The 17,999-nt window shown below is 47.1% G+C and overlaps 1 protein-coding gene across 3 annotated transcripts in view; it reads left to right on the plus strand.

The window, feature by feature from the left end:
* Nucleotides 1–17,999, plus strand: part of NR1H2 (nuclear receptor subfamily 1 group H member 2) — a 227,280-nt gene that overhangs the window by 169,183 nt on the left and 40,098 nt on the right. For all 3 annotated transcript variants that reach the window (XM_040327571.1, XM_040327569.1, XM_040327570.1), the window contains exon 8: nucleotides 6,566–6,665. In XM_040327571.1, the coding sequence (XP_040183505.1) occupies nucleotides 6,566–6,665 (100 nt within the window). The remainder of the gene's footprint in view (nucleotides 1–6,565; nucleotides 6,666–17,999) is intronic.

Here is a 17,999-nt window from a genome sequence, read left to right on the forward strand (position 1 = left end):
TCTTTACAACCCCTTTAATACAACAGAATTAATGGGGCCCTGCTCAGAAGAGCTTACAATCTGATAGGGTGGGGCAGGTGGTACAAAAGGTTGTAACTGTGGGGAATGAGCTGATGGAAGTGGTAAAAGATTATCTGGAGGTGTGATAGGCTTGCCTGAAGAGATGATTTTTTAGAGTTTGCCTGAAGGCAGCTAGAGTAGGAGATAGCCGGACAGATCGAGGTGGATTTCTCGAGAGGAGCGTAAAGGAGATATTTAGAGACAAGTTTTGTGATGTAGCTTGTGGCAGAGTTGTGAATGGCTTTGAATGTTGTGGTTAGTATTTTGAATTTAATTCGCTGGGCGATTGGGATTGGCGGAGAGGTGTGGCAGACACGGAGCAGTTGGTAAGGTGGTAAGTCTGGCAGCAGCATTCATGATAGACTGAAGAGGGGATAGCCTATGGAGATGTAGGCCAATGGAAGGGAGTTGCAATAGTCAAGGCAAGAGATAGCAAGGGAATGAATAAGTAGCTTGGTGGTTTCATTTGTTAAAAGGGGGCATATTTTAAAAATGTTACAGAGGTGAAGTCAAGCTTTCGACAGCATTTGAATTTGGAGCTGAAAGGACAGGTCAGAGTCTAGGAATACACCTAGTAACCTAGCATGAGGGGAGGGATTGATGGTTGCATTATTGATTTTGATGGAAAAGTCATGGAGGGGGGCACGGGCAGGGTTGAATATTACAAGCTCGGTTTTAGAGAGATTTCGTTTTAGGAAGTGCTGCGACATCCATGCTGATATGCCGGTAAGTAATACAAGGAAGGAGTGGAGGTGAGGAGTATAGATGGGATTGAAAGCCGTGGGCAGATATCAAGTGACCAAGGGAGGAGGTGTATATAGAGAAGAGAAGGGGTCCAAGAACAGAGCTTTGGGGGACCCCACAGAAAGGGGCAATGGAGAGGAGGATACAGAATTGTAGGCAACACTGAAGGAGTGCTGTGATAGGTAGGAGGAGAACCAGGATAGAGCAGAATCTTGGAGGCCAAGGGAATAGAGTTTATTGAGAAGGAGCGGGTGGTAAACAGTATCAAAGGCTGTAGAGAGGTTAAGCAGTAGTAGTATGGAGTAGTTACCATTTGTTTTTAGCAGTTAGTAAATCGTTAGTGAATTTTAGTAAGGCAGTTTCTTTGGATTTCTGCGAGTGATAGACTGTAAGGGGTCCAGAAGGTTATTTTCACTGATGTATGAGCTAAGACGGTTATAGATTAAGCGTTCTAGAAGTTTAGAGGTGAATGGGAGCAATGAGATGCGTCTTACGTTGTTCAGGTTGGTGGGTCTAGTGAGGGCTTTTTAAGGGGAGTGATCTCCCCCTATTTTTAGAGAGGAGGGGGAAGATGCCACTAGAGAGAGAGAGAGATTGAAGATGTGAGGGAGCATAGGATAGAATAAGAGGGTGACCGTAGAAGTTGTGAGGGAACAGGATTCAGGGGACAATTGGTTAGGTGGGCATCTGAGAAAAGTTTTGTAACCTCTTCAGTAATAGCCAGTTCAAAAGAGGAGAGTGTTGACTGTGCTGTTAGGCAAGGTATGTTGAGTGGGGAAGATGTACACACAGTGGAGGTGTCTTCATGTATTGCATCAATCTTGTCTTTGAAGTGATTGGCAATCTCTTGGGCCATTAGTGGGTGGTGGGGGACAAAGCAGAGAGTTAGGCCTCGTACAGACGAGGGGTTATCCGATGGAAGCGGTCCGCCGGACCGTTTCCATCGGACATTTCCCCTCCGGATCTTGATCCGATGGCTTGTACACACCATCAGATCAAAATCCGCGCGGAAAACATCCGCGGTCACGTGTCGCGACGATGACACGGCGACGTGCGTGACGCTGGAAGGTAAATACTTCCACGCATGCGTCGAATCATTCCGACGCATGCAAGGGATGGGGAGCGGACGGACTTATCCGGTGAGTCTGTACAGACGACCGGATAAGTCCAAAGGACAGGATTTCAGCGGATAGATTTTGTAGCATGCTACAAAATTTTTATCCGCTGGAAATCCGTCGGCTGGATTTTTATCCACTGGAAAATGTCCGCTCGTGCCTACACACGACCGGATCTATCAGCTGGAACTGATCCGTGGATAAATCCCAGCGGATAGATCCGGTCGTGTGTACGGGGCCTTAAAGGTTGAGAAGTGCAGACGGATACTGGATGACAAGGTATTAATGAGAGAGACATAGTAGGCTTGTTTGGCAGCATGGAGGTAGGAATTGTATCTTAGGAGGGCAGATTTATATAGGGTGAAGTCCTGCAGGCATTTGGTTTTATGCCACAGTCATTCAAGAGCGCAGTAATGTCTCTTGAGAGTTATAGTGTTGTCAGTTTGCCATGGTTTTAACGGTCAGGGCCTGATTCTGGATGAAGTTAGAGTAGCAAGTACGTCCAGTGACAATGAGAGTAAGCTGTTGTAGACAGAGGTGGCCCTGTCAGGACAGGACAGGGTAGAGATTATGTCATATAGGTGGTTTGTAGCAGAATAGAGAAAAGTTAAAGGGGCGAAGGTTCCTGCATGTAATTATTTTTTGCATGGAGGGATGGGTGGTTGGACGCAAGGATACAGTAAAACGAATGGGTTTGTGATCAGAGAGAGGAATGGGGTGTGGTGAGGTTGCCAGTAGTGCAGAGATAGGAGAATACAAGGTTGAGGGTATTACCATTGCAGTCAGTGGAAGTGTGTGTCCATTGGGTTAGGTCAAAAGATGACGTGAAGTTGAGCTGTAGCTGGACTGTTAACATTGACAAGGGATGTTGAAGTCACCAAGAATGAGAGTGGGTATTATATAAGAGAGAAAGTAGGGTAGCCAGAAAGCAAAGTAATCAAAAAAGCGCAATACTGGTCCAGGTGGTTAAGACTCTTAAAATGTGCCTAGCCATTTTTTTTCCATTTTGGATAGAGCATGGAAAGATTAGAACCTTTATGCACGTGGTAATTGAGATTGTTTAGCCACTTTTTTTTTTATAACTTTGGATGAAGTTGGAAAGGGTTAGAACCCCCTATTTGATTTTTACTGCTGACTGGAATTCTGGTAGAGAGATTACCTTCTGTTCCTGTGACAACAATTTCCCCAGACAAGGTGTGTACATTTTCAACTTCCCACAGCAACACAGATGTAAATAAAACATAGTTGTAGTTTTATACTACAGGATGTGCGAACGGCAGGGGAAATTTTAGTTTTTGTCAGGTATTTACCAAAACACATTCAAGCTATAGTTGTATAAAGATTATGGGCTGAAAGTGCACACTCTCGGATTTAATTTGAGGGTATGTACATCCAAATCGGAGGAAGGGTTTAAGAATTATAGCTCTTAAAAATAGCCCCCCCCTTTGTCAAAGGACCAAAAGTAATGGGACAATTGAATCAAAAGCTGTTTCATGGCCAGGTGTGGGCTGCTCTTTCATTATTTCTTAATCAATGAAGCAGGTAAAAGGTCTGGAGTTGATTCTAATTATGGTATTTGCATTTGGAGCCTTTTGCTGTGGACCCACATCATGCGTTCAAAGGAGCTGTCCATGCAAGTGAAACAGGCCATTGTAAGGCATCAACAACTAAACAAATCAGAGAGATAGCAGCAACAGTAGGAGTGACCAAATCAATGGTTTGGTACACTCTGAGGAAAGAAGAATGCACTGGTAAGCTCAGCAACATAAAAAGGCCTGGGCGTCCACAGAGGACAACAGTGGTGATGATTGCAGGATCCTCTTTATTAAAGAAAAACCCATTCACAACATCCAGACAAGTTGAAGGAGACTCTCCAGGAGGTGAGTGTATCATTTGTTGTTTTTTATTCCTACTTTTTCATGCATCATTGTCAAAGTCTGCAAACAAGGGAAGACTTCATGAGAGAAAATACAGAAGGTTCACCACAAGGTAGAAACCATTCATGAGCCTGAAGAATAGAAAAGCCAGATTAGACTTTGCCAAAAATAACGCCAGACCAGTTATGGAAAAGCATTCTTTGGACTGATGAAACTAAGATTAATCTGTACCAGAATGACGGGAAGAAAAAAGTGTGGAGAAGGCTAGGAACAGCTCATGATCCAAAGCACACAACAAACATGGTGGAGGCAGTGATGGCATGGGTATGCATGGCTTCCAGTAGCGCTGGGTCATTGGTGTTTATTGATAATGTGACAGAGGATATAAGCAGCCAGATGAATTCTGCAGTGTTTAGAGATAGTTACATAGTTACATAGTTAGTCAGGTTGAAAAAAGACACAAGTGCATCAAGTTCAACCACAAAAAACAAAATAAAAAACACAGTACAATCCTATACACCCAACTCCATACCCACAGTTGATCCAGAGGAAGGCAAAAAACCCCAGCAGAGCATGATCCAATTTGCTACAGCAGGGGAAAAAATTCCTTCCTTATCCCCCGAGAGGAAATCGGATTTACCCTGGATCAACTTTACCTATAAATCTTAGTACTCAGTTATTTTATGTACATTTAGGAAAGTATCCAGGCCTTTCTTAAAGCAATCTACTGAGCTGGCCCGAACCACCTCTGGAGGGAGTCTGTTCCACATTTTCACAGCTCTTACTGTAAAAAAACCTTTCCGTATTTGGAGGTGAAATCTCTTTTCCTCTAGACGTAAAGAGTGCCCCCTTGTCCTCAGTGTTGACCGTAAAGTGAATAACTCAATACCAAGTTTACTGTATGGACCTCTTATATATTTGTACATGTTGATCATATCCCCCCTTATTCTCCTCTTCTCAAGAGTGAATAGATTTAGTTCTTCTAATCTTTCCTCATAGCTGAGCTCCTCCATGCCTCTTATCAGTTTGGTTGCCCTTCTCTGCACTTTCTCCAGTTCTCCGATATCCTTTTTGAGAACTGGGGCCCAAAACTGAACTGCATATTCCAGATTAGGTCTTACTAATGATTTGTACAGGGGCAAAATGATATCTCTGTCTCTGGAGTCCATACCTCTCTTAATACAAGAAAGGATTTTGCTCGCTTTGAAAACCGCAGCTTGGCATTGCATGTTATTATTGAGCTTATGATCTACCAAGACCCCCAGATCCTTCTCCATTACAGATCCCCCCAGTTGTACTCCCCCTAGCATGTATGATGCATGCATATTCTTATTCCCTAAGTGCATAACTTTACATTTATCAACATTAAACCTCATCTGCCACTCAGTCGCCCAATTAGACAGAGCATTGAGGTTGGCTTGTAAATTGGAGACATCCTGCAAGGACGTTATTCCACTGCATAGCTTGGTGTCATCTGCAAAGACAGAAATGTTACTTTTGATCTCAGACCCAATATCATTTATAAATATATTGAAAAGTAAGGGTCCCAGCACTGAACCTTGGGGTACACCACTGATAACCTTGGACCATTCAGAGTAAGAATCATTAACCACGACTCTCTGAATTCTGTCTTTCAGCCAGTTTTCTATCCATTTACAAACTGATATTTCCAATCCTGTAGACTTTACCTTACACATGAGCCGTGTGTGGGGAACTGTATTGAACGCTTTTGCAAAATCCAAATATATCACGTCCACAGCCACGCCTCTGTCCAAGGTTTTACTTACCTCTTCATAAAAGGAAATCAGGTTTGTCTGACAACTTCTGTCTTTCATGAATCCATGTTGTCTGCTGCTTACAGTAAATAGTTTGTTTCCAGCAAGAACTCATCCATGTGGTCTTTTATTAAAGGTTCCAGTATCTTCCCAACTATAGAAGTTAGACTAACAGGTCTATAGTTACTTGGTAAAGACTTTGTTCCCTTTTTAAATATGGACACCACATTGGCCCTGCGCCAATCCAGTGGTACTATTCCTGTCATTAATATACTGTCAGGCCAGATTCAGCCAAGTGCAGCAAAGTTGAGTGGACGGCGCTTCACAGTACAGATGGACAATGATCCAAAACACACTGCAAAAGCAACCCAGGAGCTTTTGAAGGAAAAGAAGTGGAATATTCTGAAATGGCAATCACCTGGTCTCCACTTAATTGAGCATACATTTTACTTGCTAAAGGCAAAACTCTAAAGGCAGAAAGAGCTACAAACAAAGAACAACTGAAGACAGCTGCAGTTAGACCATCAGAAAGGAGGAAACCCAGTTTTTGGTAATGTCCATGGGTTCCAGACTTTGGGCACTCAGTGCCAGTAAAGGATTCTCAAACAAATATAAAAAATGCACATTTTATTTATGATTATATTCATTTGTCCAATTACACTTGAGCCCCTGAAAAGGGGGTGATTGTGTATAAAAATGGTTACAGTTTCTAAAATTTGCACTTGATATTTATGTTCCATCCCTTGAATTAAACCTGAAAGTCTGCACTTCAAATTCATTTGTATTGTTTTGTTTTAATTTTATTCTGGTGGCATACAGAGCCAAAATTGTGCCTGTGTCAAAATATATATGGACCTAACTGTGTATATACTGTAACCAAGAGCACCCAAACTTTTACATACATCATCCATGAATGTTCTTTAAACCAGTTCATGAAAGTTATGTAGTTTGACTGGTGGTCCTCAGAAACTAATAGTGTTTAACTCCATTGTAGATAATGCTGCTGGAAACAGCGAGGCGCTACAATCATGAGACTGAATGCATAACATTTCTGAAGGACTTTACATACAGTAAGGATGACTTCCATCGAGCAGGTGAGACTGGCTGCCTCGGGCAACACAGTTTGTTTTGATCAGTAAAAGTTCAGTTCACCACGTGATACAGGAAAGCTTACTGCTATGGAATCAGACTTGTAGATACCCGCAAAATACAGTATATGGGCAAAAAATTGTGGACACCAGACTGACACACCTACTTACAGTGAGGAAAATAAGTATTTGAACACCCTGCTATTTTGTAAGTTCTCCCACTTGGAAATCATGGAGGGGTCTGAAATTATCATCGTAGGTGCATGTCCACTGTGAGAGACATAATCAAAACATTTTTTTCCAGAAATCACAATTTATGATTTTTTAACTATTTATTTGTATGATACAGCTGCAAATAAGTATTTGAACACCTGTCTATCAGCTAGAATTTTGACCCTCAAAGACCTGTTAGTCTGCCTTTAAAATGTCCACCACCACTCCATTTATTATCCTAAATTAGATGCACCTGTTTGAGGTCATTAGCTGCATAAAGACACCTGTCCACCCCATACAATCAGTAAGAATCCAACTACTAACATGGCCAAGACCAAAGAGCTGTCCAAAGACATTAGAGACAAAATTGTACACCTCCACAAGGCTGGAAAGGGCTACGGGGAAATTGCCAAGCAGCTTGGTGAAAAAAGGTCCACTGTTGGAGCAATCATTAGAAAATGGAAGAAGCTAAACATGACTGACAATCTCCCTCGGACTGGGGCTCCATGCAAAATCTCACCTTGTGGGGTCTCAATGATCCTAAGAAAGGTGAGAAATCAGCCCAGGACTACACGGGAGGAGCTGGTCAATGACCTGAAAAGAGCTGGGACCACCGTTTCCAAGGTTACTGTTGGTAATACACTAAGACGTCATAGTTTGAAATCATGCATGGCACGGAAGGTTCCCCTGCTTAAACCAGCACATGTCAAGGCCCGTCTTAAGTTTGCCAATGACCATTTGGATGATCCAGAGGAGTCATGGGAGAAAGTCATGTGGTCAGATGAGACCAAAATAGAACTTTTTGGTCATAATTCCACTAACCGTGTTTGGAGGAAGAAGAATGATGAGTACCATCCCTACTGTGAAGCATGGGGGTGGTAGCATCATGCTTTGGGGGTGTTTTTCTGCACATGGGACAGGGCGACTGCACTGTATTAAGGAGAGGATGACCGGGGCCATGTATTGCGAGATTTTGGGCAACAACCTCCTTCCCTCAGTTAGAGCTTTGAAGATGGGTCGAGGCTGGGTCTTCCAACATGACAATGACCCGAAGCACACAGCCAGGATAACCAAGGAGTGGCTCTGTAAGAAGCATATCAAAGTTCTGGCGTGGCCTAGCCAGTCTCCAGACCTAAACCCAATAGAGAATCTTTGGAGGGAGCTCAAACTCCGTGTTTCTCAGCGACAGCCCAGAAACCTGACTGATCTAGAGAAGATCTGTGTGGAGGAGTGGGCCAAAATCCCTCCTCCAGTGTGTGCAAACCTGGTGAAAAACTACAAGAAACATTTGACCTCTGTAATTGCAAACAAAGGCTACTGTACCAAATATTAACATTGATTTTCTCAGGTGTTCAAATACTTATTTGCAGCTGTATCATACAGTAGGTGTTTGTGATATTGTGTTTTTAGCACGACAGCATCACGCTGATTCTCGGCGACATGGTGCCGAGATCTCGCACTCACTGGAATAGTGACAGCACATCCCAGCAAGCGCGTCATAGAAGCGACGGGAGATCCGACTTGGATTCCCGCCAATTCTACACGTGTGCGGCGTTTGTTATGAATCCTGAGGGGGAGGTCCCCGCCGGATTTTAAATAAAAATCCGGCATGGGTTCCCCCCTCAGGAGCATACCGGGCCCTTAGGTCTGTTATGGGTTGTAAGGAGAGCCCCCCTACGCCGAAAAAACGGCGTAGGAGGTCCCGCTACAATCCATACCAGACCCGTATCCAAAGCACGCTACTTGGCCGGCCAGGAAGGGAGTGGGGACGAGCGAGCGCCCCCCGCCCCCCCTCCTGAGCCGTACCAGGCTGCATGCCCTCAACATGGGGGGGTTGGGTGCTCTGGGGCAGGGGGGCGCACTGCGGCCCCCCAACCTCAGAGCACCCTGTCCCCATGTTGATGAGGACAGGGCCCCTTCCCGACAACCCTGGCCGTTGGTTGTCGGGGTATGCGGGCGGGAGGCTTATCGGAATCTGGGAGCCCCCTTTAATAAGGGGGCCCCCAGATACCGGCCCCCCACCCTAAGTGAATGGATATGGGGTACATCGTACCCCTAACCATTCACCTGTAGGAAAAATGTCAAAGTTAATAAACACACCACACAAGGGTTTTTAAAATAATTTATTTTTCTGCTCCGGAGGCTCCCCCTGTCTTCTTTATTAGCTCTTTTACCAGGGGGAGCTTCTTCTTTGACGTCTTCGGGTGGGTGGGGGCCGCCGTCTGGTTCTCTTCCACCGCCGGGGGGGTCGCTTTTAAAAAAGCCCCCACCCCCCGGCGGGTTTCCTCCGGCGTTTTCGGCGGGGGGGGGCTTCTTCCGCTATCCCGACGGGTCTTCTCCGCTATCCGTGGGGGGCTTCTCAACTCTCCGGGGGTCTCCTTCTATGTTCGCCGCTCTCCGCTGTTGACTCGGCGCACCCTGGTTCTTCCTCTCGCTGTCCGGTGCCTTCTTCTTCCGTGCTGTACGTCTTCTTCTCCTTCTGTGCTGTGAGTTCTTCTTCCGTGCTGTGACGTCATGTTCTTCACTTCTCTTCTTCTCCCGATGTTGACATGTCGCCTTTCCTCGCTGCAATGACGGGTGCGCGGCTTGCATCGGATTTATATAGACCTCACAATCCCATCATGCTCTGGTACCTACCCATGTGATACCTACCCACGTGGGTAGGTATCACATGGGTAGGTACAGAGCATGATGGGACTGTGAGGCCTATATAGGTCCGATGCAAGGCGCGCACACGTCATTTCAGCGAGAAGAGCCGGCGTGTCAACATCTGGAGAAGAGAAGAAGATGACGTCACAGCCCGGAAGAAGAAGAATACGTCACAGCACGGAAGAAGAAGATAGACGTTCAGCGCTGAAGGAGAAGGCACCGGACAGCTGGAGGAAGAACCGGGGTGCGCCGAGTCAACAGCGGAGAGCGGCGAACATAGCAGAAGACCCCCGGATAGCCGAAGAAGACCCCCCCGGATAGCGGAAGAAGAAGCACACCACCCCCCGCCGAAGACGTTGGAGGAAACCCGCCAAAGAGTGGGCGCTTTTATAAACGGACCCCCCCCCCCGGCGGTGGAAGAGAACCGGACGGCGGCGAAGAGCGGCCCCCACCCGAAGACGTCAAAGAAGAAGCCCACCCTGGTAAACAGAGCTAAAGAAGACAGGGGGCGGCCTCCGGAGCAGACTAATAAATTATTTTAGAAACTCTTGTGTTGTGTTTATTGACTTCTACCCCATATCCATTCACTTAGGGTGGGGGGCCGGTATCTGGGGGCCCACTTATTAAAGGGGGCTCCCAGATTCCGATAAGCCTCCCGCCCGCATACCCCGACAACCAACGGCCAGGGTTGTCGGGAAGGGGCCCTGTCCTCATCAACATGGGGACAGGGTGCTCTGGGGTGGGGGGGCCCTGCAGTGCGCCCCCCTGCCCCAGAGCACCCAACCCCCCCATGTTGAGGGCATGCAGCCTGCTACGGCTCAGGAGGGGGGGGGGGCGCTCGCTCGTCCCCACTCCTTTCCTGGCCGGCCGGGTAGCGTGCTTTGGATACGGGTCTGGTATGGATTGTAGGGGGACCCCCTACGCCGTTTTTTCGGCGTAGGGGGGGCTCTCCTTACAACCCATAACAGACCTAAGGGCCCGGTATGCTACTGAGGGGGGAACCCATGCCGGATTTTTATTTAAAATCCGGCGGGGACTTCCCCCTCAGGATTCATAACAAACGCCGCACACGTGTAGAATTGGCGGGAATCCAAGTCGGATCTCCCGTCGCTTCTAGGACGGCTTTGTCTCTATCGCGGCAAGCCAGCTCGGCGCTGGCTCCCGCGATGGGGCTCGTAGGTGCTCAATCTCGCCGAGAAAGGGAGCGAGATTGACACAATATCGCGTGCACCTACTGTACAAATAAATAGTTAAAAAAATCATACATTGTGATTTCTGGATTTTTTTTTTTTATTATGTCTCTCACAGTGGACATGCACCTACGATAACAATTTCAGACCCCTCCATGATTTCCAAGTGGGAGAACTTGCAAAATAGCAGGGTGTTCAAATGCTTATTTTCATCACTGTATATGGACAAACATATGTTGGCATCCCTCCAAAACATTTTACGTTTTTCCTGTGACCCTTCACTGTAAGAGCCACAGCATGCAAAGACTTTTTTTTTCCAGTCAACTAATTTTTATTGTTTTTTTTTTTTTTTCAAATTTTACAAGAGAAAAAAAGAAAGAAAAAAACACTTATAGCATTGCCATCACATTCCCCCACCCATCAACTGCGCACCCCCTTCCTATCTGCGTTCATCAGACCCTATTTCAATTCCCTCCTTCACATTGTTCCAGGATGGTACCTATATATTAATTTTGCTGCAGCATTATATTTCTTAATTCATTTCCCATATCATTAATATACTCATCTGATATACTTGACCAGATTAGACACTAGCCACCAATGCCAGATCTTTTCAAATTTCTAAGGACATCTCCTATGTTTATGAGTCAGCAAAGACCTTTTTAAACAGTTGTGTGTGTGCTTCCAATTTTGTGGCAACAAATTGGGGAAGGTCCCTTTCTATTTCAGTATGACTGTACCCCTGTGCACGAAGCCTGCTCAATGAAGACATGGCGAGTTCTAAACCTTAAATCTGTTTATAATTTTTGTGAAGTACTGGAAGAACTGAGTCTTATTGTCCAACAACAGTACATCAGTATGGTGACATCACAAATATTATTTTGGCTGAATGTGAGGACATACTCCATAATCATGTAGAATGCCTTCTTAGAAGAGTGGAGACGGTTACAGCCGCCAGTCCTGCATATGAATGCTCATTGTTTTGAAATGTGATGTTCAGCAAGCTCATATAGGTGTGATGGCCAGGTTCCACAGCTGTTGGTCATATAGTATATCTGTCAGGCCTCCTCATAAAGAGAACTTAATTGGTAAATATTGATTTTTTTTCTGAATGTCACTTAGACTGATACGTCATTTTTACAACCTGACTTTCTTGATACCATCTGTTTTTCACAACCTGACTTCTTGCAGCTGCTGTATACACAGGGCTAGATCATAGTTACATAATTAGTCGGGTTGAAAAAAGACCTTCCAGTTAAACCCCACCAAAACAACGCAAAAGCAATCCTATAGTTGATCCAGAGAATTGCAGAAAAAACCCCAATAAAGCATGATCCAATTTGCGCCAGTGGTGCTGGAGTTAATGTTACCTTATTGGTAAAGGAATTGCAGAAAAATGTGAACTTTATATCGCTTTAGAAGTACCTAAAGTATGCATAATTCCTACTTGCAGGCAACTTGTAGTATATGAAAGAATCTTCATTAGCTGTAAGACCAATCCCTGTGTCCCAGTGGAGCCCCCTGGCCTCACATTCTAGCCCCCCAAAATTGAGCAGAAAAGGTACCTCTCTTGAGAGAAAAATAATAATAAAAAAAAAAAATCTGATAATCTTTAGTGTACATTTTTCATAAACAAGTTCTACATGTGTTCACACAATTACCTTCAGAAAACATTGTATGAGATACAAATTATTGCGACACATACATAACATAAAGGTATACAATCTGCTGAAGCCTTGAGCACTGACATGACAGAGAATTTGTGTCGAACAAAGCAAGGTATACATTAGTCATTCAGATGCAGGTATAATTTAACACGATAATAGACCCCCAAAAAAATCCAAAGTAGTTTGACTTAAAAATGAGGGGCAGGGGAGAGAAAACTAGGAAAAATGAAGGGGGGGGGGGGGGGGAGTAGGGAAAAAGTAAGACACAAATCTCATACACTGCTTAAAGTAGAGTTCCACCCGAAAATTGAACTTCCGCTTTAGGCCTCATTCACACTTGGCGGACTCCGTAGTCCGCAGATCTCCGCTGAGCCGATGGATGACAAGCTCCTCTCTGCTCACTGAGCGGGGAGGGGCTTGTCGGGGCATCGCTGTGTCCTATGGAGCGATCTGATTAAAACGGACAGTGGCCCCCATACGTCTGTTTTTAGCGGGTCGGATCAGGTCGGATGTCAGCGGACATGTCTCCACTGACATCCGACGCTCCATAGCAATGCATGGAGCGGCCGTTCAGGTCCGTGACAGACGGACCCAAACGGCCCAGTGTGAATGAGGCCTTAAGGGAAGGTGACCCCCTGGCATGTAATTTTTGTTTGGGGGGGGGGGGGAGCGAAAACCCTCTTTTTAGAGGGTTCCAGCGCCCACTTACTCCCAGGGCACTGCGGCGCCGGAAGGAAGTTCAACTCTCCCCCCTCCCTCTCAGCAATCATCTGGGACACGTCACAGGTCCCAGATGATTGCCCGGCCAATCAGGCAGCACGGCTCATGAATGCGCAGTGCGTGCCCGACTGTGAATCCACAGCCGGGTGCCCACAGTCACAATGCCGGCGCCGCAGAGAGTAGGGGGAGACTAGCGTGGCTTTGCATGCCAGCATCGCTGTAGACTAGGACAGGTGAATGTTCGATTGATGAAAGTCAGCAGTTACACTTTTTGTAGCTGCTGACTTTTATATTGGTGGAACTCCGCTTTAAAACCCTAGTGCATTAACCTTAGAGCCCTGGTATGTCCAAGTGTAAAAAAATCCTAGTACAAGTTTAAGTCCTCATTCTTTGTATCCTGTATTACTGAGGCTGGCGTGTGTCAAAGACAGCCTTTACTGACCTCTTCTAAAAAAGCTAGTTGCCAGGCTGCCTTGCAGCTTGATACTTTGTCAATGACTGAAACAAGTTTCCATATGAGGAAATTTGACTTTACTCCCAAAGCTCTTAAAACTGATTTTTTTTTCAGCAAGCAACAGCTTCAACTATGAAGTGCTTGCCCCTGGTTGCCTTCTAATAAGCCTGCTTATTTGTCTAGCAATATGATGGATGACCTTAAAGATAAATAGGGAGGCTCATTAACAAAACAAAGTGGGTGGGCAAGCACAGATTTCCTGGTTGAATGTGTTTTTTTGCATAACAGAGTAGTAAGTTATGTGTCACGTGGTCTCTGCCAAATGTAAAAAAAATAAAAATATAAAGGAACAGGGGAATGGAATACTATAAACAAGTTGTGACTTTATATGGAGTGCGCAGTTTTTTCCAAATGTGTAGTCGTGTCTATGTGATATCTGTACTTCAATACTCTATATGTATGTGTTGATGAATTTAATCTATGGGGATTTTACAAACATCATCAAATATTGTCTTTTTATATATTTATGGTCTATTATATTACCAATCATTATTAATTTAATGTAATTACTGTTTACCTATACCTAATTAAAATATTTATACTTACAATTATATTGATGGCTGTCTTTCCCTAAACTGCACACTCCATATAAAGTCCCAACTTGTTTATAGTATTCCATTCCCCTGTTCTTTTATATTTTTATTTTTTCACCAGACCGGGACGGAGGTACATGCTCCCTATTGGCCATGACCTCACTTAAAATCCCAATTGTTTCTTCTTTTTCAATCTGCCAAATGTAAGATGCAGTGTTCATATTTAAAATGGTATTAAACCCCAAACCAAAAATTATTAGAGCAGCCAGCATCAGTTTTCTTTTACTAGGCTTTTTCCCCTTTGTTTTCACCTGGTGATCTGGCCAATAACAAACCTCCTGTATTTGGGTACCCTCACTCTGGGGCAGATTTAAATACACTAACATATAGATGTCGACTGATATAGGTTTTTCTCTGGCCGATGCTGATATTTAGAAATCGGGGAGGTCGATGGCCGGTATATGATGCCGATTTTTGCGGCCGATATTTTAGGCCGATTTAATTTTTTTGGCAGATGGCACCGATTGGCACTGACAGGTGGCACAGATTGGCAGCTGGCACTGGTTGACATTGGCAAGTGGCACTGGTTGGCATTGGCAGATGGCACTGGCTGGCATTGGCAGATGGCACTGGTTGGCATTGGCAGATGGCGCTGTCATTGTCAGATGGCACTGGCTGTCATTGGCAGATGGCACTGGTTGGCATTGGCAGATGGCACTGGTTGGCATTGGCAGATGGCACTGGCAGGCATTGGCAAGTGGCACTGGTTGGCATTGGCAGATGGCACTGGCTGGCATTGGCAGATGGCACTGGTTGGCATTGGCAGATGGCGCTGTCATTGGCAGATGGCACTGGCTGTCATTGGCAGATGGCACTGGTTGGCATTGGCAGATGGCACTGGTTGGCATTGGCAGATGGCACTGGCAGGCATTGGCAGATGGCACTGGCTGGCATTGGCAGATGGCGTTGGCAGATGACACTGGCTGGCATTGGCAGATGGCACTGGCAGACATTGGCAGATGGCACTGGTTGGCATTGGCAGATGGCACTGGTTGGCATTGGGAGATGGCACTGGCTGGCATTGGCAGATGGCACTGGCTGGCATTGGCAGATGGCACTGGCAGGCACTGGTTGGCATTGGCAGATAGCACTGGCAGGCACTGTCTGGCATTGGCAGATGGCACTGGCTGGCATTGGCAGACGGCACTGGTTGGCAGATGGCACTGGCAGGCATTGGCAGATGGCACTGGCAGGCACTGGTTGGCATTTGCAGATGGCTGGCATTGGCAGATGACACTGGTTGGCATTGGCAGGCACTAGTTGGCATTGGCAGATGGCACTGGTTGGCATTGGCAGATGGCACTGGTTGGCATTGGCAGATGGCGCTGGCATTGGCAGATGGCACTGGCTGGCATTGGCAGATGGCACTGGTTGGCATTGGCAGATGGCACTGGCTGGCATTGGCAGATGGCACTGGCAGGCACTGGTTGGCATTGGCAGATGGCACTGGCTGGCATTGGTAGATGGCACTGGTTGGCATTGGCAGATAGCACTGGCAGGCATTGGCAGATGGCACTGGCTGGCATTGGCAGACGGCACTGGTAGGCAGATGGCACTGGCAGGCATTGGCAGACGGCACTGGTTGGAATTGGCAGATGGCACTGGCAGGCACTGGTTGGCATTTGCAGATGGCTGGCATTGGCAAATGACACTGGTTGGCATTGGCAGATGACACTGGCAGGCACTAGTTGGCATTGGCAGATGGCACTGACAGGCACTGGTTGGCATTGGCAGGTGGTACTGGTTGGCATTGGCAGATGGCACTGGTTGGCATTGGCAGATGGCACTGGCAGGCATTGGCACATGGCACTGGTTTGCATTGGCACATGGCATTGGTTGGCATTGGCACATGGAACTGGCAGGCACTGGTTGGCAGATGGCATTGGCTGGCAAATGTCATTGGCAGGTGGCACTGGCTGGAATTGGCAGATGGCATTGGCTGGCATTGGTGAATTAAACTGGCTGGGATTGGTAGATGGCACTGGTAGATGGCACTGGTTGGCATTGGCAGATGGCACTGATTGGCATTGGCAGATGGCACTGACAGATGGCACTGGTTGGAATTGGCAGATGGCACTGGCAGGCACTGGTTTGTATTGGCAGATGGCACTGGCAGGCATTGGCAGATGGCACTGGTTGGCATTGACAGATGGCACTGGTTGGCATTGGCAAATGGCATTGGCAAATGGCACTGGCTGGGATTGGTAGATGGCACTGGCAGGCATTGGTAGATTGCACTAGTTGGCATTGGCACAAGGCACTGGTTGGTATTTGCAGATGGCATTGGCAGATGGCACTGGCAGGCATTGGTAGGTGACACTGGCAGGCATTGGCAGATGGCACTGGTTGGCATTGGCAGATGGCATTGGCAGGCATTGGTAGGTGACACTGGCAGGCATTGGCAGATGGCACTGGTTGGCATTGGCAGATGGCACTGGCAGATGGCACTGGCAGGCATTGGTAGGCGACACTGGCAGGCATTGGCAGATGGCACTGGCAGGCACTGGTTGGCATTGGCAGATGGCACCGGCAGGCATTGGCAGATGGCACTGTCTGGCATTGGCAGATGGCACTGTCTGGCATTGGCAGATGGCACTGGTTGGCATTGGCAGATGGCACTGGCAGGCATTGGCAGATGGCTCAGGCTGGCACTGGCAGGCACTGGTTGGCATTGGCATGTGGCACTGGCTGGCAGATGTCATTGACAGGTGGCACTGGCTGGCATTGGCAAATGGCACTGGCTGGGATTGGTAGATGGCACTGGCAGGCATTGGTAGATTGCACTAGTTGGCATTGGCACAAGGCACTGGTTGGCATTGGCAGATGGCACTGGCAGGCATTGGTAGGTGACACCGGCAGGCATTGGTAGGTGACACCGGCAGGCATTGGTAGGTGACACCGGCAGGCATTGGCAGATGGCACTGGTTGGCATTGGCAGATGGCACTGGCAGGCATTGGCAGATGGCACTGGCAGGCACTGTTTGGCATTGGAAGATTGCAATGGCTGGCATTGGCAGATGGCACTGGTTGGCATTGGCAGATGGCACTGGCTGGCATTGGTAGATGGCACTGGTAGGCATTGGCAGATGGCACTGGTTGGCATTGGCAGCTGGCATTGGCTGATGGCACTGGTTGGCATTGGCATATGGCACTGGGTGGCATTGGTAGATGGCACATGTTGGCATTGGCAGATGGCAATGGCAGGCACAGGTTGGCATTGGCAGATGGCACTGGCAGGGATTGGCAAATGGCACTGGCAGGCATTGGCAGATGGCACTGGTTGGCATTGGCAGATGGCACTGGCAGATTGCACTGGTTGGCATTTGCAGATGGCACGGGCAGATTGCACTGGTTGGCATTGGCAGATGGCAATGGCTGGCATTGGCAGATGACACTGGCTGGCATTGGCAGATGGCACTGGCTGGCATTGGCAGATGGCACTGGCTGGCATTGACAGATGGCAATGGTTGGCATTGGCAGATGGCACTGACATTGGCATATAGCACTGGTTGGCATTGGCAGATGGCACTGGCGGGCACTGGGTGGCATTGGTAGATGGCACTGGTTGGCATTGGCAGATTGCACTGGTTGGCATTTGCAGATGGCACTGGCAGATTGCACTGGTTGGCATTGGCAGATGGCACTGGTTGGCATTGGCAGATTGCACTGGTTGGCATTTGCAGATGGCACTGGCAGATTGCACTGGTTGGCATTGGCAGATGGCACTGGCTGGCATTGGCAGATGGCACGGGCTGGCACTGGCAGATTGCACTGGTTGGCATTTGCAGATGGCA

Source organism: Rana temporaria, chromosome 10, assembly GCF_905171775.1.
Source record: "Rana temporaria chromosome 10, aRanTem1.1, whole genome shotgun sequence".
Lineage (NCBI taxonomy): Eukaryota > Metazoa > Chordata > Amphibia > Anura > Ranidae > Rana > Rana temporaria.